This window comes from Chrysochloris asiatica, unplaced genomic scaffold (genome assembly GCF_000296735.1).
Source record: "Chrysochloris asiatica unplaced genomic scaffold, ChrAsi1.0 scaffold00013, whole genome shotgun sequence".
NCBI classification, from domain to species: Eukaryota; Metazoa; Chordata; class Mammalia; order Afrosoricida; family Chrysochloridae; genus Chrysochloris; species Chrysochloris asiatica.
The window spans coordinates 24,736,511-24,762,283 of NW_006408531.1; the positions used below are offsets into that span (position 1 = coordinate 24,736,511).

General features: G+C 36.5%; 1 protein-coding gene across 1 annotated transcript in view; it reads right to left on the reverse strand.

Moving 5' to 3' along the window:
- Window positions 1-25,773, reverse strand: part of LAMA2 (laminin, alpha 2) — a 747,229-nt gene that overhangs the window by 73,238 nt on the left and 648,218 nt on the right. Inside the window, exons 46-51 of the mRNA XM_006834727.1 lie at window positions 23,481-23,624; window positions 22,015-22,148; window positions 19,373-19,532; window positions 15,882-16,006; window positions 5,693-5,855; window positions 4,867-5,011 (exon numbers count right to left, since the gene is read on the reverse strand). Of these exons, the coding sequence (XP_006834790.1) occupies window positions 4,867-5,011; window positions 5,693-5,855; window positions 15,882-16,006; window positions 19,373-19,532; window positions 22,015-22,148; window positions 23,481-23,624 (871 nt within the window). The remainder of the gene's footprint in view (window positions 1-4,866; window positions 5,012-5,692; window positions 5,856-15,881; window positions 16,007-19,372; window positions 19,533-22,014; window positions 22,149-23,480; window positions 23,625-25,773) is intronic.

Genomic DNA, 25,773 nt, shown 5'->3' on the forward strand with positions numbered 1-25,773 from the left:
GATTTACACCCTCGGAAACCCTGTACAGGGTCGCTATGGGTCAGAACCGACTCGACGGCACGTAACAACAACAAAAGGGAAACAGGGATTTTTTAAAATATGAAACACACTATAGGGGCTTAATAAGTATTTTATAACCAAAGCTGAATTGTTGTAAGTAAATTGTTTATACTTTGGTATTTTTAAAATTTCTTTTCCCAATTAGATTTTCATTGAAAATCTAAACAATGCTTCTGAGCCTTGTCTTTATATCAGTGACGTTGCGGATATGGCACCCTTTTATCCGTGACTGTGGTTCTACTGACTTTCAAGAAAGATGGGTAATGTCCCATGAAGGAGTGGATTTAAACTTCAGCAGATAGTTCTTTTACAAATCTGTAGAGAATAATTCATCCAAACACCTAATTTGGTCGCTGGAAAGGAGCCATGACCCACACTGCAGAAGTTTGATTTGGATTTCTATCCTCCTACTAGATGGTTTCAGAGTCCAGGTGTGGCGCTGTGGGCTAATGTGTCAGACAGCAAAGTTGTTTGAACTGCAAGGTTGGTGGTTCAAGCTTACCAGCTGCTCCTTGGAAATCCTATACTGGGTCACTACGGGTCAGAATCAACTGGACGGCACTTCACAACAACAACAACTACATGGTTTCAAGGAGCTCTGGTAGCGTAGTGGTTATGAGTCAGGCTTCTAACCTCATGGTCATAAGTTTGAAACTACCAGCAGTTCTGCTGGAGAAAGACGAGGCTTTCTGCTCCTATAAAGATTTACAGCCTTGGAAACCCTATGCAGGGTTGCTATGAATCAGAACTGACTCTTCAGTACACCATCACCACCATCATCACTCCATGGTTTCTGACTGCTAACGTCCTGAGCGATTTACCTATAACCAAACTTAATGGAAAAACTTCTGTTCTTAGATTTGTATGCAGCTGTTAGCAGCTCCTTCCTTATCTATAAATGTCCTCTTCTAGATTCCATAGTGCTATGTTCTCCAACTTCTTTCCTTAAACTTTCTAAGCTCAGTCTCATTCTCCTTTCTTGGAAACTTTTTGTTAACATCTCTGAAATGTTGATGTTCCCTAGTATCTCTTTCTTTGTCCACCTCAAGGGTTTTAGCTATATGAATAAATTCAAGTATTGTATCTACTTAGGATGACTCAGAAATCAGTATGCCTGGGCCTGACTTTTGCCTAAAAATCCATGTTCAACAAATTACACACCACCATCTGGAACTTCAGACAAAATATATTACAAATCAAAATTAGCCTTTTACTCCCAATCTGCGTTGTCTACTTCACACAAGCTCCTAAACTAGAAAATTAATCTAGCCTTTTTCCTCACCATTTCACATCTAACTCACTGCTGTCAAGTTGAATCCAACTCATCCCAAGTCTATAGGACAGAAAAAAAAAAAACTGCTTCATAGGTTTTCTGAGGCTATGCATCTTTATGGATGCTTATTGCCTTATCTTTCTCACACTGAGTTGCTGGTGAGTTCAAACCTTTCGGTTATCAGCCTGATACTTAACTCCATGGACTACTGGGACTTCTACTAAGACAGCACCTCTCTGATGTTGTTGTTTTTGTTCAGTGCCATCGAGTCAATACCGACCCATAGCGACCTTATGCACAGCAGAACGAAACACTGCCCGATCCTGGGCCAACCTCACTATTGTTGCCACACTTTAGTCAATCGATGCTTCCACTTGGCCAATCCATCTCATTGGGGATCTTCCTCTTTTTCTCAGACCCTCCACCTTACCAAACATGATGTCCTTCTCCAGCGACTGGTCCTTCCAGACAATACGTCCAAAGTATGAGAGACGAAGTTTGGCCATCTTGGCCTCTAAGGATCACTCTGGCTGGACTTCTTCCAAACCAGATCTATTGGTTCTTTTGGCAGCCCATGGCACTTTCAATATTCTCCTCCAAAACCGTAACTCAAAGGCACCAATTCTAGTACAGTCTTCCTTTTTCACTGTCCAGCTTTCACATGCATATGAGATTATTGAAAACACAAAGGCTTGGGTCAGGCGCACCTTAGTCCTCAAACTGACATCTTTGCTCTTCAACACTTTAAAAAGGTCTTGTGCAGAAGATTTGCTTAATGCAATATGTCATTTGATCTCTTGACTGCTGCTTCCATGAGTGTTGATAGTTGATCCAAGAAGAATGAAGTCCTTGACAACGTCAACTTTTCTCTTTTGATAAGAATGTTGTTTATTGGTCCAGTGATGAGGATTTTTGTTTTCTTTACATTGAGATGTAATCCATATCCAAAGGCTGTGCTCTTTGATCTTCATCAGTGAATGTTTTAAGTCCTCTTCACTTTCAGCGCTATGAGTGATATCCCTCGTTCCATACCCTCTTCAGAAACTGGCTTAAACCTCTGTAAGTTCTCTGTCAATGTATGGTAGCAACCATTTTTATAATATTTTTGTATTATCTTTTCATATTTAGTCGCATGGGATATCAGTGATGTTTTCCAACGATATTCCACAGTCCACTGGGTCACCTCTTTGGAATGGGTCCAAATACATATCTCTTCTACTTTGCCAAGCATTATGTCGTTCTCCAGAGGCTGGTTCTTTCTTATAGCATGTCCAAAGTATGTGAGATGAAGTCTCATTATTCTTGCTTCAAAGGAACACTCTGCCTGTACTTCTTCTAAGACTGATGTGTTCATTCTTCATGCAATCCATAGTATATTAAATATTCTTTGCTAAAAACCATAATTATTATTAAATTAAAATGCATTAATTTTTCTTTGGTCTTCCTTATTCATTGTCCAACCTTCATGGACATATGAGGGGATTGAAAATGCCATGGCTTGGGTCAGGTATATCTTAGCCCTCAAAGTGATATTTTCTCTTTTTAATGCTTTAAAGAGGTCTTTTATATCAGGTTTACTCAATGGGTGTTAATTGATTCCAAATTTTCCAGTTATTTTCTCCACTTAATATGATGCTCTTTATCGACCTTGCTAATTGTTAATTGATATGCTAAAATAATAAACTGCTTTAAAATTAGCTAAGAAAATATATAGCATATATGAGAGCACATGTGAAAAAATAGGAAAGTTCAGAGAATTTCATTTTAATCAACCTTTTCATTGATTTGATTTGAGAAGTTTGATCTATGATAACACATAGATCACAAAGAATGGGTACAGTCATGGGCAGGATAATGGAAAGGTTCCCACATTAATTTGAGAATCTGAAATTATCCAAATTAAGTACCCAGCAACTTAGGGTTAAATATGATTTTTGACATTGCAATACTGTAAACCTGACAGAAGGAAGGAAGATGAATCATGTCATTAAAATGCAAATGAGAATGAATGCTTGTTGCACTTGATGGATATTCTGGAAGAGAAACAACAACAACAACAAAAAAATGTAAGTTTAGAGCTATCTGAATGTTAAGAAGAAAATTTATGGGAGTATGAATGGGACAGAATATTATGACCAAACTAAAATAAAAGAGTCCTGGTTTAGTGCTACAGGATAAGAACTGGACCACAAGGTCAGTTTGAACCACAAGGTCAGTGATTCAAACTCACCATCTACTCCTCAGAAACCCTATACAGGATCACTATGAGTTGGAACTGACTCGACAGCACTTAACAACAACAGGAAGATAAAAGAAAGTTAGCAAAAATGAGGAAGACCCTTAACAAGTTAATCTGACATAATGGCAGCAACAATGGGTTCAAACATAACTTTGTGAGAATTGCACAGGACGGGGTAGTGTTTCGTTCTATCGTGCAAAAGGTCGTTATACGAGGAAACCAACTTGATGGCATTGAACGACAACAAAATAAAGGAAAGTTCTTTCTGATTTCTGGACCACAGATAAATTGCAAAGTAGCTACAACAAAACCTTGGGAAAATCATTTCAACTGGTGAAAGACATTTTGTAATTAGTGAAATCTTTGAGTTATATCTGAAGAAAATAGTTTGGTTTACTGCAGTAGCATCTTAAATTGTTACAAATCTTTCATTCTTCCCCTCGTCTTCCAATGTTGGAATAAAAGATATTACAAAATTCAATTTAAATTCCTAAAATTTAAAATTTACATGGTCAATATTGGTTCTATTTATAGTAGAACTGACTCGATGGCTCTTAATAACAACAACATAGTAGCAGAAGCAAATAAATTCATCTGCAGCTATTGGCATTGTCAAACTACACATGATTAGGGGAATCATACTTAAATAGCAATAGCACCACATGAGAACCAAATAGAGATGGGTTTCTGTCTTGGTTGTCAAAGTTTATATCTGTCGTTGATGACAACTAATTTGTAGTCCACATTTCCCTTTCTTTAACATTACAACAAAGTATCTACTTATATGGTCAAATGAAATAACATATGTGAAAGTGTTTTGAAAAGGTACAGAAACCATGAATATATCAAATTATTATTTATCAATGATTTACTTGTGTGTGTACAAAGTTTTGGCAATTTAAAAAAGTAAAGCACACAGCTATGTCCTGTCATTCCTACAAATTCTAGGTTTGGGATGTTCAGTGGGAAATATTGTGGCAAAATAGGGAAAGAAACATACACACACATCTTCCCAATCAAGTACAGGATATAATTTTACAGGTTTCAAGACAGTTTTATGCTTTCAAATGAAGCTCTCAGTTACAAAAGAAAATGACAGAGAACCATTGGCTCTTCAATCAGTCATGTCTAACCATACTACCTATAATCTAAACAACAGAAATGAGTGTATTAATTTTTCAGAGAACTTGCAAGTACCTAAAATTGCTGACAGGGTCTTCGTCGTGATTAGATACATAGGAGCTTTGGATAACATGGTTAAGGTCCATAGTGTATTACTAGTATAAAAACTCACCTTGTTTCTGAATTCTTGACAGAGTGAATGATCTCCATTTCCCATCATTATGGTTTTGATTGCTGACAATGGAAGCCATTCCTGAACCCAGATCGTAGCTAACTTTTATGTGCCCATCAGCGAGCTCTACACTCATGAAATCTTTCTATTAACAGGGTAAAATCAAACAAAACAAGAAACACACCGATGATTAGGGACATAGAGAAATGCATGGGTATTTGCTTGTATTTGGTGTTCAAAGTAGCGACTTATGGCTAAATTATGGAATGTGTTGCCCTCTAATAGAAATCCATTTTGAAAATAGAATTAGTGTTGATATCATTGTATATTTTCTTAGAGGTGATGTTATGCTGCAAATGGTCTCAAACAAATTACTATGATGTGAGTACTATGAAGTGGGTTTTTCTAAAAACATATTAAGCAAATCTAAAGGCATGTTTCCAGAGAGAATTTACTAATAAATATTGATGTGGAAAAAGATGAGACAAAGGATATTTAGAATCCTCTTTTAATTTAAGTCTCTGGAAGACTAAAGAAATACTTCTATTGTTATATGATTCCATACTGGAAAAATATTATAGGATTTATAAGGGAGTCATATTGAAAATCAATAGTAACTAAATTATATCCATGAATAAAGTTTTCAGTGAAAACATAAGCACTTTATCAGTACACCCATGTTTGGCTCCCACACAAGCAACCCAGAATCCTTTTAAATAATAATTAGTAATGTTAACAGTAAATGATCATTTTATTAGAACCTTAAGGAAAAGAAGCAAACACATATTCAATTCAATCAAGGAAGAAATGCTGTACATAAGTTTACCAGGTCTCGTGTGGCAAGGTACATCAGGAGAGCACTTGAAGAAAATGTCCTGAACTTGAACATGACAGTGGAAATGTTGGGGAACCAACGAATAGGGCGACTGACCATTGCATAACCTTCTCCATCAAACTGAATAGTTCCTTCACGATCTTCCACCTGAGGACTTTAGAGAAAGAAATTCTTCATGAGCAATTTACTTAGTATATAAAAGTGTTCTCTAAAACTAGTTGGTAGGCTGCTATAGGGCAGGAACCATTTTAAATTGATCTTTGATCCCTTACTTCTCTCCATCCCCATTGCCACCATCTTACACCAAGTAACAACATCTTTTAACCTGCATTTTTAAATTGATTTGCTTCCTCCCATTCATGTCCCACTGAAATCTAAACTCGATACAAAATCAGAATAATTGGCTCTTATTGGCCTTAGGATCTTTGACCATCTTTTTTCTTTAACACAGTCTTTATGTTTAGATTTCATTTTAATTACCATTTACCCAAAAAGGGACATCCCAGACCATATGCTTCCTTTATGTTTTCTTACTTCTCGAGAAAGCCTTTTTTTCCCTTTTTAAAAGACTAACAAATTAGGTAATTAAATTTAAGTATTCCTGAGTATCTAAATATTTGTTATAATGTGATATATATATATATATATATATTGTACCTTAAATTCATTACCTAAAACATGATACTATAAATTTATATTAATGATATAAAAAATAAGTATTTGTGTGAATCTAGATGGCAGAATTTGGAAAATGCTCCAGTAGTTCCTCAGCTATTCTCTCATTTTCAGTTTGCAAGATTTAAAAATAATCTATGATATTTTGGTTATTTTCTCCATTTCCCTGAAGATTTAGCCCTTTATTTGCTAGATCTGGTGGCATTGACACCACAGGTTTAATTTAGGTAGTCTCATTAGCATCTTTAACATATTATTTTATTGTGCATTAAAGTAAATGTTCTTTGTAAATTACAGTGAAAAATAATTTGCATCTGATTCTGTATAGTCTTGTTAGGTTCTGTGCAGACACATACTCACTAAAGATTCTATCATGTGTTTAATGACTAGGGCATTGGTGATTTACATGCTTTTTGTTTTGAAGAAGTATTTGGTGAATGGCTATATTAAAGTTTTACTGTGTCTTAGTGGGAACTGTGGAATTTTTTTCATAGGCTGGATTGCATTATTATGTTTTCCATTAAACATACTGAATACAGAGCCATGTCCTTTGAACATCAACATGGTTTTTGAGATAGATTAGATTCAGACAATAAATGATGCTTGCATATATCTGTGCACTTACATGTCTGTCTCCTTCACTAGCATTTAAGCTCTCTAAGAAATATCAAGAATTTGGACCAGACCTTACATCAGACACAAACTCAGTATCTGCTGTGAACCTTGACTCATAGTGTGGCACTGTAGGATCAGCATTAGACTGTGAACCACAAAGCTGGCAGTTCAAACACACAAGTTGCTCATATATGTATATGCATATGTGTATGTATCTATATATACATATAGATACATACACACACACATATATATGTATATATCCTTTTAGTTATTGTGATATCTCCAGTAGTTTGCAACAACATATATATGTATGTGTGTGCATTGTATGACTGCACAACAGAACAAAACACTGCTGGGTTCTGCTCCATCCTCACAAGTGTTATCTTTGAGCTTATTGTTGCAGCCACTGTGTCAATTCATGCCATTGGGCATATTCCTCTTTTTTTGCTGGTTTTACCAAGCATGATGTCCTTCTCCAGGGACAGGACCTTTCTGACAACCTGTCCAAAATACAAGAGATGAAGTCTCACCATCCTAGTTTCTAAGGATTATTCTAGAAATACTTCTTGAAAACAGATTTGTTTGTTCTTCTGATTGTCAATGGTACTTTCAGTATTCTTCGCCAAGACCACAATTCATATGCATCAATTCTTCTAAGGTCTTCTTATTCGCTGTCTGACTTTCATATGCATATGAGGTAAGTGTGAATTCCATGGATTGAGTCACCTGCATCTGGGTTATCAAACTGATATCTTTGTTCCTTAACACCTTAAAAGGATTTGTGCAGCCGACTTGTCTAATGCATTATGTCGTTTCATTTCTTGACTGCTGCTTCCATGAATGTTGCATGTGGATTCAAGCAAAATGATGTCTTTGAAAACTTCAAACGTTTCTCCATTTATTATGATGGTATTTATTGGTCCAGTAGTGAAGATTTTGTTTAATAACACTGAGGTGTAATCCATATCAAAGTTGTACTCTTTGAACTTTATCAGTAAGTATTTAAAATCTTCTTAAATTATACTACATTAAGGTTGTGCCTCCTGCAACTCATGGGTTGTTAATGAGTCTTCCTCCACTCCTGATTCCAGGTTCTTTATATAACCCAGTGTCTAGGATTATTTGCTCACCATAGAGATTGAATAAGTATTGCAAAAGGATACAACCCTGGCATATATTTTTCTGGAATTTAAGCCATTCAGCATTCCCATTTATTTATTGATTTATTTATTTATTTTTAACAACTGCCTCTTGGTCTATGTATAAGTATCTTATGCACACACGTATTCTGGAATACTTGTTCTTCAAAATGTTTGCTATGATTCAAGCAGTTGAATACCTTTGTATAGCCAATAAAGTGCAAGTAAATATTTTTCTGGTATTCTCTAATTTAGCCGCAATCCATCTTATATACACATATGCACACACACCCACACAACCTTGGAAACCAAGGTTGCCATGGGTTGCTATGGGTCAGAACCGACTCTACGGCACACAGTCATAACTACCATATATGTAAGTCTTTATGGGAGCAGAAAGTCTCATCTTTCTCTAATGGAGCAGCTGGTGGATTTAAACTGCTAACCTTGCTGTTAGCAGAACAATGCACAGCCCACTATGCCATTTGTATTTTCAACACCAGCAGGATCACCCATAGTGGGTATATTTCAGCAGAGTTTCTGCACTAATACAGAATAGGAGGAAGGAAAGCCCCTCAGGTTGGAAGGTACTCAAAATATAACTGAGGAAGAGCTGCATCTTCAAGGCAGAGTTGACCTTAATGACATGAATGGAACAAAGCTTTTGAAATCTTCATTTGCTGGTTGTTATTGTTGTTAAGTGCCATTGAGTTGGTACTGACTCATAACAACCTTATGCACAGCAGAACAAAACAATCCTGGGCCAACCTCACTATTGTTGCCATGCTTGAGTCCATCAACGCTGCCACCTGGCCAATCCATCTTGTTGGGGGTCTTCATCTTTTTCTCTGACCCTTCACCTTACCAAACAAGATATCCTTCTCCAGCGACTGCTCCCTTCTGACAATATGTCCAAAGTATGAGAGACAGTTTGGCCATCTTGGCCTCTAAGGATCACTCTGGCTGCACTTCTTCCAAAATGGATCTATTGGTTCTTTTGGCAGCCCATGGCACTTTCAATATTCTCCTCCAACACCATAACTCAAAGGCATCAATTCTTTTACCGTCTTCCTTATTCACTGTCAAGCTTTTGCATGCATGTGAGGTTATTGAAAACACCATGGTTTGGGTCAGGCACACTTTAGTCCTCAAGCTGACATCTTTGCTCTTCAACACTTTAAAAAGGTTTTGTGCAGAAGATTTGCCTAATGCAATATGTCATTTGATCTCTTGACTGCTGCTTCCATGAGTGTTGATAGTTGATCCAAGAAGAATGAAGTCCTTGACAACTTCAATCTTTTCTCCATTGATAAGAACGTTGTTTATTGGTCCAGTGGTGAGGATTTTGTTTTCTTGACATTGAAATGCAATCCATATCGAAGCCGTGCTCTTTGATCTTCATCAGTAAATGTTTTAAATCCTCTTCACTTTCAGCAAGCAAGGTTGTACCTTCTGCATATCATGGTTGTTAATGAGTCTTCCTCCAATCCTGATGCCACATTTTTCTTCAAAGAACCCAGCTTCTTAGATTATTTCCTCAGCATATAAATTGAATAAGTATGGTGAAAGAATACAACCCTGTCGCACATCTTTTTTAATTTTAAAACATTTAGTGTTCCCATATTCTGTTCAAACAACTGCCTCTTGGTCCAGGTACAGATTCCTCATGAGCACAATTAAGTGTTCCGGTATACTCATACTTTGCAATGTTGTCCATAGATTGTCATGGTCCATACAATTGAAAGCCATTGCGTAGTCAATAAAGCACAGGTAAACATCTTTCTGATATTCTCTGCTTTCAGCCAAGATCCGTCGGACATCCGCAATGATATCCCCCATTCCACAGCCTCTTCTGAATCTGGCTTGAATCTCTGGAACTTCTCTGTCAATGTATGGATATAGCCGTTTCTGTGTTACCTTTAGCAATACTTTACTCGCTTGAGATATCAAAGAGATTGTCCGATGATTTCCGCATTCTTTTGGGTCACCTCTCTTTGGAATGGGCACAAATATGAATCTCTTCCAATCAGTCGGACAGGTAGTTGTCTTCCAAATTTCTTGGCAGAGATGAATGAATGCCTCCTGTGCCGCCTCATTTTCTTGAAAGATTTCAATTTTTATTCCATCAATTCCTGGTGCCTTGTTCTCTGCCAATCCCTTTAATGCACCTTGGACTTCCTCCCTAAGTATCATTGGCTCTTGATCATATGCTACCTCTTGAAATGGTTGAACATTAAACATTTGCTTTTGGTACAGTGACTCTGTGTATTCCTTCCATCTTCTCTTGATGCATTCTACATGCTTCAATAATTTGCCCAGAATCTTTTAATAACAAAAGTCGAGGCTTGAGTTTTTTTCTTCAGTTCCCTCAGCTTGAGAAATGCTGAGCATGTTATTCCTTTTTGGTTTTCTGATTCCAGATCTTTGCACATTTTATTGTAATAATTTGCTGGTACAGCACAATTAATGATAGGAAGAAACAACTGCAAACATCCATTGATAATCAGAATGCAAATGTACGAAGTATGAATCTTGGATAATTGGAAGTTGTCGAAAAATGAATGCATAACGATCAATATCCTATGCATTAGTGAGCATGGTGGCTCTGTAGAATAACACTAGACTGCATATCACAAGGTCAGCAGTTCAAGCCCACCAGTCGTGTCTTTGGAGAGACCTTCTGCCCCAACAAATAATTTACAACCTAGGAAACTCTATGAGTTGGAACTGACTCAATGGCACCTAACAACGGTAAACGGAAATGGACTGGTATTTGTCATTTTGAATCAGACAATCTATGGGGTTAGTATGCTGGGAAGGACATTATCGAAGAGGAACTGTGGCAAATTCATTGCGAAAAAGAGAATTTTAAGATCTATAGAGCATGTTAAGATCTATTTTGTAGTACAATGCTGTCTGTGATAGAATAAAATCCGAACACCTACAAGAAAGACCAGTTAATACCACCATCGTTCAAATTTACACACTAAACACTTAAGTCAATGATGATGAAAATGAAGAAATTGACAAATTTCTTTAATCTGAAATTGATAAAACATGCAATCAACATACACTGATAATTACTGGTGACTGGAAAGTCAGAAACAAAGAAGCCTTGGTGATAGAAATGATGCTTGAGAACTCATGATAAAATTTTGCAAGACCAATTCATTGCAAATGCATTTTTTAACAATATAAAAGGCAACTAACTATACACCTGGACCTCACTAGATGGACTACACAGAAATCAAGTTGATAGCATCTGTGGGAAAAGACGATGGAGAAGCTCCATATCATCAGCCCAAACAAGGCCAGGAGTTGGCGGCAGAACAGAACATCAATTGTTCATATGTAAATACAAGCTGACGTAGAACAAAAATTAAAACAAGTCCACAAGTGCCAAAATAGAATCTTGGGTACATCCCACCTGAACTTAGAGACCATCTATAAAACAAATTTGATGCATTAGACATTAAGAACTGAAAAACAGAGGAGTTGTAGATGACATTAAGAACATCATACATGCAAAAAGTCATCTAAAAGACAGGAAATAAATAAAAAACAAAAATGGATGTCAGGAGAGACTCTGATATTATTTCTCTGACTGGAAGAAATTATGAAGTAAAAGAGATGTACAAAAAATTTCAAATGGCAGTTCAAGAAAATAAAGCAAAGTATTATAATGAAATGTGCAAAGACCTGGAGTCGTAAAAATGAAAAGGAAGAACAAACAGACTCAGAATTTATCAAGCTGAAAGAACTAAAAAAATTACTCAAGCCTTGAGTTGCAACACTGAAAGACTCTCTGTGCCCATTCCAAAGAAAGACCCAATGAAATGTGGAGATCATTGAACATTACCATTAATATCAAATGCAAGTAAAATTTTGCTGAAGATAATTCAACTACTGTTGCAGCAGTACATTGACAGGGAGCTTCCAGAAATTAAAACCAGTTTCAGACGATGATAAAAAATGAAGAATATCAGATGATATCAAAAGAATATCAAAAGAAGAGAATGCCAGAAAGATGTTTTCTTGTTCTTTATTACTATGCAAAAGCAGTTGACTGTGTGGACTATAACAAAATATGTATAACATTATGAAGAATGGGTATTTCAGAACACTTAATTTTGCTCATGAGGAAGCTGTACATAAACTAAAAGGCAGTCACTCGAATAGAACAAGGGAATAGTGAATACTTTAAAATCAGGAAAGGTGTGTACCAAGGTTGTGTCCATTCACCCTACTTATTTAATCTGCTTGCAGAGCAAATAAATCTGACAAGATAGATTTTATGAAGAATATGGCATCAAGATTAGAAGAAGACTCATTAACAGCCTGAGATATGCAGTTTATACAACATTGCTTACTGGAAATGAAGAGGATTTAAAATACTTACTGATGAAAATCAAATACTAAAGCCTTCAGTATGGATTGATTGCATCTCAATGTAAAGAAAACAAAAATTCCAACAACTGGGCCAAAAATAGCATGAAAAATGGAGAAAAGATTGAAGTTGTCAAAGACTTCATTTTTCTTGGAGCCATAATCAACACTTGTCTTAGGCTGGGTTCTCTAAAGAAGCAAAACCAGTGACGATTATACATGGCTATAGAGAGAGACGTTTATATCAAGGAAAGGTTCACACATTTGTGAGAAAGTCCTAAACCAAGATGGACAGGTCAGGTGGCAGGCAGGCAGTCTGAGCTACTGATGACTCTCAGGATCCACTGGCAATAGAGTAAGCCACTGACTCAAGTCTGGATCATCATGCAAGATGATCAACAGACCCAGCAGAAAGCAAGCACGCTTTGCCTAACTGTCCAATATATTGGAAACAGTCCACACTCCTGATGAAATCCTTTTCAATTGATTTGATTTGCTGTTTATGGCAGAGCTCACCATGGGGAATTACTACCTCTTAACTGCCAAACCACTGAAAATCCTGGCTAGTCAAGCTGACACAAAACTTACACTATTGCATGGAGCATCAGTAAAGAAATCAAATGACATAATGCATTAGGCAAATCTGCTGCAAAATACCTCTTCAAATTGTTTAAGAGTGAAGATGTTACTTTGAGGACTAAAGCACACCTAATCAAAGCCATTGTGTTTTCAGCTACCTCATATGCATGTAAAAAAGTTGGCAACACATAAGGAAGACCAGAGAAGAACGGATGCATTGGAATTAATGGTGTTGGTGAAGAATACTTAAAAAAGTACCATGAACGCCAGGAAAACAAACAAATCTGTCTTGAAAGAAGTACAGCTAGAATGTTCCTTAGAAGTAAAGGTGGTGAAACTTCATCTCTTATTGTTTGAACATGTTGTCAGGAGGGACCAATCACTGGAGAATGACATGTTTGATAAAGCAAAAAAGAGGAAAAACTACAGCAAGATGAGCTGACACAGTGGCCGCAACAATGAGCTCAAATAAGCTGAGAGTTGTGAAGATGGTGTAGGACTGGGCAGTGTTTTGTTCTGTTGTCCATAGGGTCATTATGAGTCAGAACTGACTCGATGGTTCCTAACAACAATTTACATGTATATAATCAGCGATTCAAAACTAGCTCCTCTCTGGAAACCCTGTACAGGCTCACTATGAGTGGGAACTGACTTGAAGGTACTTGACAACATACATACAGATATGTATGCTGTTGTTAAATGTCACAGAGTCAGTTCCCACGCATAACGACTCTGTATAGGGTTTCAGATGCTGTAATTCTTTATGAGCACAGAAAGCCGCAACTTTCTCCTGTGAAGCATTTGGTGGACTCAACTGCTGACCTTTTGTTTTCCCAGTTCATTACTTATCGTACAGAGTCACCACACTCTCATATATGTACATGGGAGTCCTGGTGTGATGTTGCAGTTGATGCACTGGACTATAAGGTCGCTTTGAACCGCAAGGTCAATGGTTCAAGCTCACCAGCTGCTCCTTGGAAACCCTACATAGGGTCGCTCTAAGTTTGAACCAACTCGACGGCACTTAGCAACAACAAAACATATATATATATTTCTTTTTTGAAGAAATCTCTGGAATTTATACTCTGATGTCTTTATGTCCTGAATCTATTTCCCCTCAATTTATAACATACTATTAATTCTCTTAACATATAAAGAAAAACAATGTATTAGATGGCAGATACCCTGGGGACTGATGTGGAATGTCACTACGAACTTGTGTTACTTGTTAAAGGTCATTTAACATTTCAGTTCTCAGCTTCTCAACTGTGAGAACAAAGTGTTACATCAAAGAATGATTTCTAACAACATTTTCAAATCGAGCACTATAGGAGATCTCCTATCCAAGCAAATGGTAAATTTATGGGAATGAATATTTTTTTGCTGGGAACAGCTAATCGTAGGAATGCAGATCAAGATACTTCAATTAGTTCAGTAGCTGGTGTGAGTCATAACCAGGTAAATCTGGATTTGAACTGGTGGCCTTGGGATTAAAAAAAAAAAAATGAGTCCTTTCAGATATTTCAAAATCTATATATTTCAAACTCTAACATCATATTAGTATTTTCATATTCATTTTTAATGCATTTTGCAGGAAAACAACTACTATTTTATTCATAAATGCTAACTTTCTTAACTTGCCCTTTTGCTTCTCTTTTGAACCTTGACATATGGTTAGGTAAGTAAGAACTAATTGTTATTTTGGAACAGCTACACTGCTCCACACATAATTTATAAACTATAGAATTAAATAGATGCATATTGGACTTAAGATATTAAAAATTCATTACAATTTCAATGTTGAGTTAAACATATTTTACTTGTAGCACATTTTTCTTTTAGTTTTAATGTGATTCACAAAAGTATAAGGAATAAGATACACTTCTTTTTTATTCTATGGATTAATTGTTCTAAAGCTTTCCAACAACTATATTTTGAATAAATAAAAGTTTGTAAAACGGACATTCTAAGATATTCTATGTAATTTTGGAGCCTAATTTTTTTTATATCTTTCTCATGTAATCCTAGAGTTCTGGTTTGGCGCTGTAGGAAAAGCATTGGACTGCTAACCACAGGCTGGTAGTTCAAACCCACCAATAGCTCCTTGGAAACCCTATATGGGTGGCTATGAGTTGGAATCAACACAATGGCACTTAAGAACAATATATAATCATGTCTGCTGTTTAACTGAAACGATTGATCTTTATGTTAAGATGTAATATGTATTCTGAAATAAGGAAACAGATAAACAAAAAACAACCAGGAGTTTTGTAAAAAAAAAATAATTCCTACAAATACCAGAGTTTATGGGAAACTAGAAGTGAGGCAGATCATGCAAAACCTCAGCAATTTTGTAATCAGAGGACTTGTGAAGACATTAGCAATTCTAATCAGCTCAATCAGTTTGAAGGGGCCTCTTATTAGAGACAAAATAATGATGACTAAAAGATACTCATGGACACACAAAATCCCTTGGACACAAAGGAAAGGTAGAGTGGAAAGACATAGTGGTCTTAACTAACTGATGTAAGAACATCTGCAAACTTTACAAAAACCTGTTGCTGTTAAGTGCTGTAGAGTGGTTCCAACTCATAGTGACCCTGTATAGGTTTCCAAGGAGTGGATGGTGGGTTTGAAGTTTCATTAACTTCCTGGTAAATCCACACTCGAATACAGTCACTTCAAATCCATTCCACATCATCTACATGATGATGAAATACTGCACAGTGAAAGCTTTTGTGATGTGCAGGAAAAGCCTGAGAAAAGTCCTTGTATGAACTAACCTGACTGTACATCCTTTGCAGTCACCCTCTTTCTCTCGGAAATTCCACAACCCTATAGGTTTGCTGTCAAAGTATGCCTCTCCCATGCAGCCAGTGAATGTGGTCACACGTACAGCGTCAGCTTTCTGCAGAGAGAAATAATATATTAGAATTTAGAGTTTAAAAATAATCTTGAAGTACCCACAAGAGTTATTTGCAGTAAAATCTGGAATTGTTACTAGCTATTCTTTCAGATGTTCTCACCTTGAATGTATTCAATTTTTAACCATGCTACATTACATAGCTACTACAGAATAAGTCAACAAAGAGAAAAAGTTCAATTAATTAATTTACTGTATCTGGTTATTTTTACTACACTAGTTTATTGCTATCAATAAATAAGTACTTCCCTAGCTTATGACTTTAGTGAGCTGCTCACCTTCTTTTAAATTTTACATTTGTAATCATTAACTAGGAGTATTGTGGGAAGCAAATGAGATTATTAATGAAACCAAATTCAGTGTCCAGCACAGAGAAGGTGTTTAAAAATGCTATAATGCCTGTGTTTTCTTTAGGCAAATCTGGGCCACCGAACACATTCCCCAAACATCATGAGAAGTACACAGAGGAAAAAATATATACATTTTCCTACGATAGTATTGTCCCCAACTTTTTAGTTGCTTTCATATCCAAGACATTTTTCAGTTTATGAGAATGAAGGGAAAATGACTAATTTTTTAGGAGAGGACCCTGCCAGTTTTGTTTGCTGATAAATACAACAGAAGTGTTGGCATCTGATCATAGAAGAAATAAACAAAAAACTGTTGCGGTTGAATCAATCCTGACACAAAGAGACCTACAGGACGAAGCAGAACTGCCTCCGTAGGGGTTCCTAGGCTGCAATCTTTAGAGTAGACTGCCACAGTGTCTAATAGGAGACCAAGAAGTATTCACTGAATGATAATCTAGTGTCATTCACACAGGGAACAACCACAAATGTAACATATTGCACTCCAGAGAATCTTGCCATAATGTAAATAGCTATTGATCTTTTTACATTTACATAAGACAATATCTTCAGGTGCCTTATACATTTAGAAACTCGAATCCACATTTATCAGAATAATCTTGTGAGAAGAGCGAACCAACGTATTTGAGTTCTAGAACTATGCAAGGTGATCATTGAATAGTTACAATTTTCTAGTTATAATTTTGCTATGTAGAAAGAATGCTGATTAAAGCCAATGACATGTACAAGTCAGAATGGGCCTTGCAATGCTTCATCATCACTCTTAAGCATCTCATAATTTTCCAGAGGTTAATTATCCTACTTCTGAATTCTATGTGATTTATGAATCTTTTTTCATCCTGAAAGACTATACTCGGGATATGTTCTTGTTTATTTGAATGAATCAGCAAGTTCATTTGATGACTTGCTTTCAGCTTTTGTTTCATAATCTGGTGTGGCAGAAGTCTTAGAACTCTTGGCTAAAATAATCTTCAAATATGTTCTATAGATTTAATCTGCAGATTTCATTGTCATCGAGTCAATTCTAACCCATAGTGATCCTGTACAGAGTTTCTGAGGAGCAGCTGGTGGGTTTGAAACACTGGCTTTGTGGTTTGCAGTCCAGTGCTGGTCCAACAGCGCCACACCAGATGTCCTTCATTTGTCTATGTCTCTTTTTCCCCTGAGACTGAAAAAAAGAAAGTTGCCTTGTGCCAGTGATATTTGAACGATAATTCTTGCACTTTAAGGTGTGACTATTGCCATGATTTATCTAGAAGTTTAGGTGGTACTGTGGTATCACCATAGGAATGCTAACCTCAAGAGAGGAGGTTCAAACTTACTAACTGCTCCTCAGGAGAATGATGAAGCTGTCTGCTCCTGTAACGATTTACAGTCTCGAAAACCCTACATACAGTCACTGTGTATCAGAATCAACTTGATGGCAGTGGGTTTGGTGGCTTTACTATTGCCATGTTATAAGCATTAGCCATATATTTTATGCAAAACATTTATTCTGGCAATAAAGCATGGTGTTTCCTGGTAAAGTGCTGGTTCTCCCTCATTGAACTCTATCTCCTCCATTTAATTATCTGTGTGACCTTGGGCGAGACACAGTCTCTGTGCCTCAATTATAAAAAGGAGACAATATGACTATGAAAACTCATTCTTATAAATTTCTTAAAATAGTACTTAGCACATAAAAGAGGGATGCATAAATGCTATAGTTTATTATTTTATATTACAAAATGCAAGCAAAGTAGATTTCCCTTTTCTAGCTAAGAAAGCTGAAGCCCAGAGGTTAAAAGAATAGCCTATGGTCATATTTTGTTGTTGTTGTTGTTAAGTGCCTTCAAGTCAGTTCCGACTCATAGTGGCCCTGATAGGGTTTCCAAGGAGCAGCTGGTGAGTTTGAGCCACTAATCTTGTGATTTAAGCCACCTTTTGGTCCAGTGCATTATCCCACAGTGCCACACCAGGACTCCATGGTCATATTTTAGTCAATGCTAAAATAGGGACTTCAAACCAGATTTGAATTTTTAAAATTCTTTGCTTTTGTACTATGCTGTGGTACCTCGAAATTTATCTTTTTGGGGAGGAGATAGGACTAGATGTTACTATGTACCATATGTATTTAGATAGAGTTCTAAGAAATGAAGATGATTTTAGTGGGTAGTTGTGGAATCAATTCTAGCCTTTTTAAGTCCCATCTCATACATAAAACAAATATAACAGGCTCACTCTCTATGAAGTTTGAATGCTCATAAACGTAGGGTCACCCTGGCTTTTCACATCGTCAGACTAATCTCATCCCAGGATGATTCTGACAAGCTGAAGATTATCCATTTTATTTGGTTATGCTCTTACATCTCACCCTTAGGTCATTTTCCAACATCTAATTCCATTTAATCAACATGAGCTCCTTTAAAATGTAGGCACTTTGCAATTTGCGATGCATAAGGACCTGTCATGAAGCAATTATGAATATTAAGTACATTATCCTATAAGAGTGAGGAGAAGCACAACTTGAAAACCTTTAAAATCAGATCATGATTTGAAAGCTTATGTCTCCTGTGATATTTCCCAAGGTATTCATGAATCTTTTAATTAGATGTGAGTATGAACTTTATAACACTTCCTATCTATAAATCATCAACCCATTCAGATTAAAGAGGTATATTTGAAAAAAAAAAAAACAAAAAAAAAAACCCCCAAAACATTTTATTCTGAAAGTCTGAAAGTGATTTAAATGGGACTTTCAAAAAGAGTCCCAGGTGTGGACAAAACAGCAGCTCTCTAAGTTAAATATATTTAGGCTTAAAAGAATGTTTTAAAACGGAAATTCAAGGAAGCAAATTCTTTTTTAAAATCAATTCCTATGTTTTAGTAATAGCTTTGAGAAACAGAAGTTAATTAAAAGTGTCAAATCTTCTCTCAGAGTAACATTGTCATGAGTTGTCTACCTACAAAGATGAAATAAACAAGATTGGGTAGAGCATATTACCTTTAATTTCCCAGTCAAACCACCAACAAACAGCATTGCGTTTGCATCCACATCTAGAATGGTGTACCCTGGGGGAGAGACTGCATGGTATGTCCTGGGCATAATGCTGGCTTTGGGTCCATCCAGAGCTCTCACAGAAATTGACCCATTTCTCCCAGTTCTTCCAGAGTTATGTGTTGAAGTGAAGGGAAAGAAAATTCAGAAGATGAAATATGTATCACATTTCTGGGAACTATTAATTTAAGAAGCATAAAATGAAGAGACTTGTTATGAATACATAATAAATAATTGGGCTTTTAGCTTCAAACATTCCAGATTCATTAAATCTCAAATCAAAATCCAGAATCTGATCTCCACAGGAGGTTCATGATCAGACTCAGCCAAAGTTAGAAAGCAACATGGCCTGCTCCTGTGGGTATCCATTGATGTGAAATGACAACAGCAAGCTAAGTGGAGACATTTCCTTCTATTTCCTAATCTAATAATTTAGTATTTACCAGCATATGCTATTTAAACAATATTATTCACTTTAATTTAGAAAGTGAACCCTAAAAGAGGCTCCCTCTACATTATAAGGTGTATAATTTCCCCTAAAATCCCTTATTATATCTCAGATCCAAACTTGATGGTGTAGTATTCCTGGAAATGTTTGGCACACCGTTATAATGCATATAAAGCAAAATCTAATCTTCAGAGTTGTTTGTGCACATTGTATAGAAGAACTCCACTTTCAAATTTAATTAATAGAGTTTTGAAAGCTACTGTCATTTTATTTTATTGTCTTTTTTCAAGTAATTGATTTCCATGGATTGTTAAAGACAAAACTCTGTTTCCTCTTTTAAGGCAAGCAGTCATAACAAAAGTTCAGTGTCATAGTTCTCTTCCTGCTGTCTCATTTTGGTAATTTTTGTTCTTTGTGGGTGCAGTACTAGATGAAATACATGACAACAATGGAATAGATTTCTTTAAACAGACTCATCTTCTTTAACAGAATGGTTTTCATCTGTTAGAAGAATTGCATTCTATGGAGCATAAATGCCCTTATTAGGAAAATGCTTAATTCTTCCCTAACCACCTCTTTCAAGCATATCCTCTTTCTTTTATCTCTCTCATACACACACACACACACACACACACACACACACACACATATTTGCTAAAGATCTTAAAAAGGAACTGGAAATATTGCTTGTTATTGTTATTGGTTGATCATGTGCCGTTGAGTTGAGTTTTGACTCAGAGTGAACCCATGTGACAGCTTAGAACTGCCTTAGGGTTTTTGAGGATGTAATCCTTGTAGGGGCATATTGCCATGTCTTTCTTCCTTGGAGTCACTTGGTGGGTTAGAACTGTCAACCTTTCAGTTAGGAGGGCACTTAACAATTCACTAAGGCGCCTTTTCTTTCTTTCTTTCTCTCTCTCTGCTTCCTTCCTTCCTTCCTGCCTTCCTTCCTTATTTTTTTAAAATAAAACTTTATGTAATGAAAACTTTAAGCATATACAAAAAATAGAGTGGAACTTTTTGTATCCATCACCTAGATTTACAGTTACCATTTCTAGCTGTCTTCACCCATCTGATCACCCTCATGTCTAGCCCCATGCCCTTAAGCATTTGTTTGAATTGTTACCTGATCTGGGTTTAGTAGGAGTCAAGAATTGGGAAAAGAGGAAGCAAAAATGTGAGAGAGATATAGAGAACATGAATGAGGACTGTAAACTATCTACACACTGTTAAAAGTTGACAGTTGAATTAAAGCATCACAATTGGACTAGTTATCAAATAATAATAGAATTATTGAATTAAGTCCCTATTGCTATGGTACTTAGTCTTGATGGCACTTAACAACAACAACAATTGTTGTTAGGCACCATGGAGTTGGTTCTGACGCATAGTGATCCGGTGTACAACCGAATGAAACAATGCCTGGTCCTGTGCCATCCTCACAATTGTTGCAGCTACTGTATCAATGATCTTGTTAGGGGTCTTCTTCTTTTTTGATGATCCTTCACTTTACCAAGCATTATGGCCTTTCCAAGGGAGTGGTCCCTCCTGATAATATGGCCAAAGTACATGAGATGAAGCCTCACCATCCTTGTTTTAAGGAATATTCAGGTTGTACTGCCTCCAAGACAGATTTGTCTATTACCTGTAATTCTCTATTGTGTTCATAGTGTTTGGGACTAACATGTCATGGACCGATGCAGCATTTTGATGTTGCATGTTCCTACAGGCCATGTCTCTCTGGATGAGAAGGAAATGCTGTGTACATCAATAACAAGCTACAATTGAAGTTCTTGTGTTCTGACTCATGTTGAATGAGGGCAAGCATCAGAGACTTCTTTTTCAGGTAATAGAGGATTTCTAAAAACTATGAATCTCAAAATTGCTAAACAGCAGCACCACATGCAGGGATCAGAAATAGTCTTGTGACTACAGTGAATACCTTGAAGGGTTGTCAGTTCCTAACAGACAGTCCAACTACAATCATCTTCCCCTATATGTGGATGTGTGCTTTCACAAATGTGTGCTAATGATACATTGCTACTTTCATGAAATGAAAATAAGCATTTTCTTATCAACTGGAAAACTACTTCAAAGTTTGGTCAGATTCAATTATCTTAATTTTTACTCAGTTACTTGCCTTGATGCTTCAATACGGTACCAATATGAGTCATCGATGGTCAAATCTGGATACTCTACACGTCCAACTCCAGATCCAACATCCCAGAGGAAGCTCACTTTGCCTTTACGCATTTCTATAGCCAGAAAGTCAATCTAGTGCAAAGAAACACAAAAACAATAGATATTACTTACACACCACTTGGAAAGCAGAGACCAGTGGAGTTCTTTTTGACTAGAGTAATTTATAGATATGTTAACTAACTGAAAGTCTCCCAGTAAGGCTCCTTAAGTAATATGTCCTATCAATGAGTATGATTAAACTGATATTTTATTACTGTATCTTTACCCAAATCAAAATACCCACTGCTATTGAGTTGATTCTGACTAATATTGACCCTGTATAGGCTTTCTAAGGCTGTAAATCTTTATGGGAGCAGAAAACATCATCTTTCTCCCTCAAAGCTACTGGTGGGTCTGTACTACCAACCTGGCGGTTAGCAGTCCAGTGCTTACCCTACAGTGCCACCAGGGATCAGTTGTAGCTTTAAGGCAACATATATGTCTATCCCCCAGAGGGATATCTGCTAATTTTATCAATTCTAGATTAAGTCTGACTTTGAGAACAAAAGACTTTTCTTACTTTGATATTTGGAGTAGAAATAAAAGGAAATATTGGAATTAAAAATTCATTATTGTTTTCACTAAGGATACAGATATTTTTGAGGATGTAACTATGCTTTTTTAATGCCAGATGACCAGGAAATTTTCACATGAATGGCAAGTATTGACTGATACCATGATTGATTCACTGAAAAATCTGGTATATTTTGGAACACACATGCATTAGAGTCACGTAAGGACTACGGGAAAGAACTATTGCTTTGTCTGTAGCCTTTTGTAGGCACAACTGCTGTTACATACACTTGAGTCATACATTTAACATGAATTAGAAGATTTTCTGTTTGAAAGATATTAGTCCACAATTTTTCACTTTAATTTCATTAATATGAAAGTATATTGTAAATTTATTTCATTCTTTGTCTGAGAAAAGTAAAAAACAATGAAAACCCAAACTCAAACAGAAGCCATTTCTTCTTAAATAGCTGCATCCAAAAATATAATTTAAAAAATCAATGTTGCTATGCTCAAAAATTAAAGCAAATATATTATATTCTGTAAGAAAAAAAAAAATCTTACTTTGACATTTCAGAATATTGTGAGGTAAATTTCCAAGGTATTGATTTCTGGAAAGTTACACTAGGCAATTTTGAAGCCATACAAGATTCTATACATTTTCTCTACTGGGGTGGCACTGTAGGATCAGCACTAGACTTTGAACCACAAGGCCTGTAGTTCAAACCCACCAACTGCTCCTCAGAACCCTATACAGGGTCACTATGAATTGGAACCGAGTCAATGACACTTAACAACAAAACAACATACACATACACAGTAGGCCAAAGAAGAACTGAAAAGTAGACTTACAAATTTTGCACTTCCAAGATAAAAGAGAAGATTGTCAGCAACATCAGTCTTTACATTGACAACGATATTATTATAGCTTCCTTTCTTGATTTCTGGCTTGTATGTTCGAATGCAGTCACCTCCGGAAGACACAGATACTTTGATCTTCAAGAAAAACAAGGTACAAAGAACCAAAACTAAATCTCTCAGAAAGTTTGAAGTCACTTCCAAACAACCACAGATGTGTCATCATTTCTTCTTTGAAGTTATAGTCCTATCAAATAGTATAATTAGATGCCCATATGTAGACACCATTATGCTCTTTAATGGGAGCACAGAAAAGCAGTTTTCCACTAGCATCTTAACAGACAATGAGCTGTTCACTGTCCCATGTCTTGTTAGGATGCTACTATTTTTTTTTTTTTTGAAACATGCAACTAACACATTCTTACCTTCATATCTATCCTCTTTACAAAAACGAGAATAAAAGGAAGCATTTCAAAAGATGACTTTACATGAATCTAATGGTAATGAGCTTCATTAAAGTGTTTAATGGAATTTTAAGATAGAAATTTCAGCAATTTTGCTATCAATTAAAGAAGGAAACCATTTTCTTTTCCTTTTCTTGAGGAAAATTACCTACCCCCCATGTTCTTAGCATTGAAAGAGTCCGAATAGATTTTGTTCTAGATTTTCTAACAATAAGATGAATATTAATCATTCCACTCAGAACTTACATTTCAGAATAAATGATACCTTTTATTAAGTTACTAGGAAATGAGATGGAAATAATTTCCAGTGGCTATCACTACTAATGTATTTAACAGCTCCTTTTTCTTTTGACTAGTACTTTAAAAATTACTATAAATTGCTAAAAACGGACTCTCTTTGTGAGTAGAACTGACACTGCTCAGACCAATTTTTACTTATATTTAGGGAGTATTCCTTCATTCCCAAATAACACTAGTTGACTATTTGAGCCAATCTCCTGAGGTGAGCTGCTAACTCACCATAAAGTCATTGGGGCAATTTTAGGACAGCAATGTTGTTGCTTGGACACAGAGAGAAGCTGTTTCTTTGCTCAGTGATGGAGCTCTAAGGAGGAGGTCGAGACAGTGAAGGATGTAAAGCCTCTTTTTGCCACTGACTGAAATGCCCCCATCCTTAGGAAGCTCTTGGCCTTTGCTGTTAGTTGTCACCGAGTGGACTAGACTCCACTCCAATTTGTGGTGACCTCATGTGCGCAGAGTGGAAGTGCTCCATAAGGTTTCATGACTGTCCTCCCACAAATCCCCGGGGGGCTCAAACCACCAACCCTAACAAAACAAAATGCTCAAACCCATTGCATTCCTGTCTATTCTGACTCACGTGGCACTATAAAACTGGGCAAAACTGCCCCATATGGTTTATAAGGCTGCAAATCATTACAGAAGCTGACTGCCAAACACCTATCACAGAATTGCCATTAGGTTTGAACTGTCAAACTTTCAGTTAGGTATTATACACTTAACCACTATGCTACTATGTCTCCTTCTGTTCGACCTTTACTATCAGTACATTTCCATTTTCTCATTTCTTCTAGTATTTTGTGTTACTTACATAATTTTCAAATATAGTAAATATAGTTTGTTGTTGTTGTGAAGTGCCGTCGAGTCGGTTCTGACCCATAGCGACTCTGTATAGAGTTTCCAAGGAGCAGCTGGTGAGCTTGAACCACCGACCTTGCAGTTCAAACGGCTTTGCAGTCTGGTGCATTAACCCACAGTGCACTAAGTTTGAAAGAAGGCCATCTAGCATTAACACTACCCCCATGAAGGGACTGCTAGATTCTAACCAAGATAGTAGTCAAAGGTAACTGCAGTTTGTCTTATCATTACTTCATAAACGAGTCTTCCTCCAATTCTGATGCCCCATTCTTCTTCAAATAATCCAGCTTTTTATATTACTTACTCTGCATGTTAACCTTGGTGCACAGCCCTTACAATCTTAAAACATTCATTACCCCCTTGTTATATTCAAATGACTGGCTCTTGGTCTATTTACAAATTCCTCATGAGCACAATTAAGTGTTCTGGAATCACCATTCTTTGCATTGCTATTCACAGTTTATTATGATCCACACAATCAAACGTCTTTGAATAGTCAAAAAAGCACAAGTAAACAATTTTCTGGCTTTTTCTGCTTTCAAATAAGATCCATCTGATGTCAGCCATGATATTCCTTACTTCGCCTCCTCTTCTGAATCTGGCTGGAATTTATGGCAGCTCCCTGTCAATGTACTGCTGCAGCTGTATCTCTGGTAGCATAGTGGTTC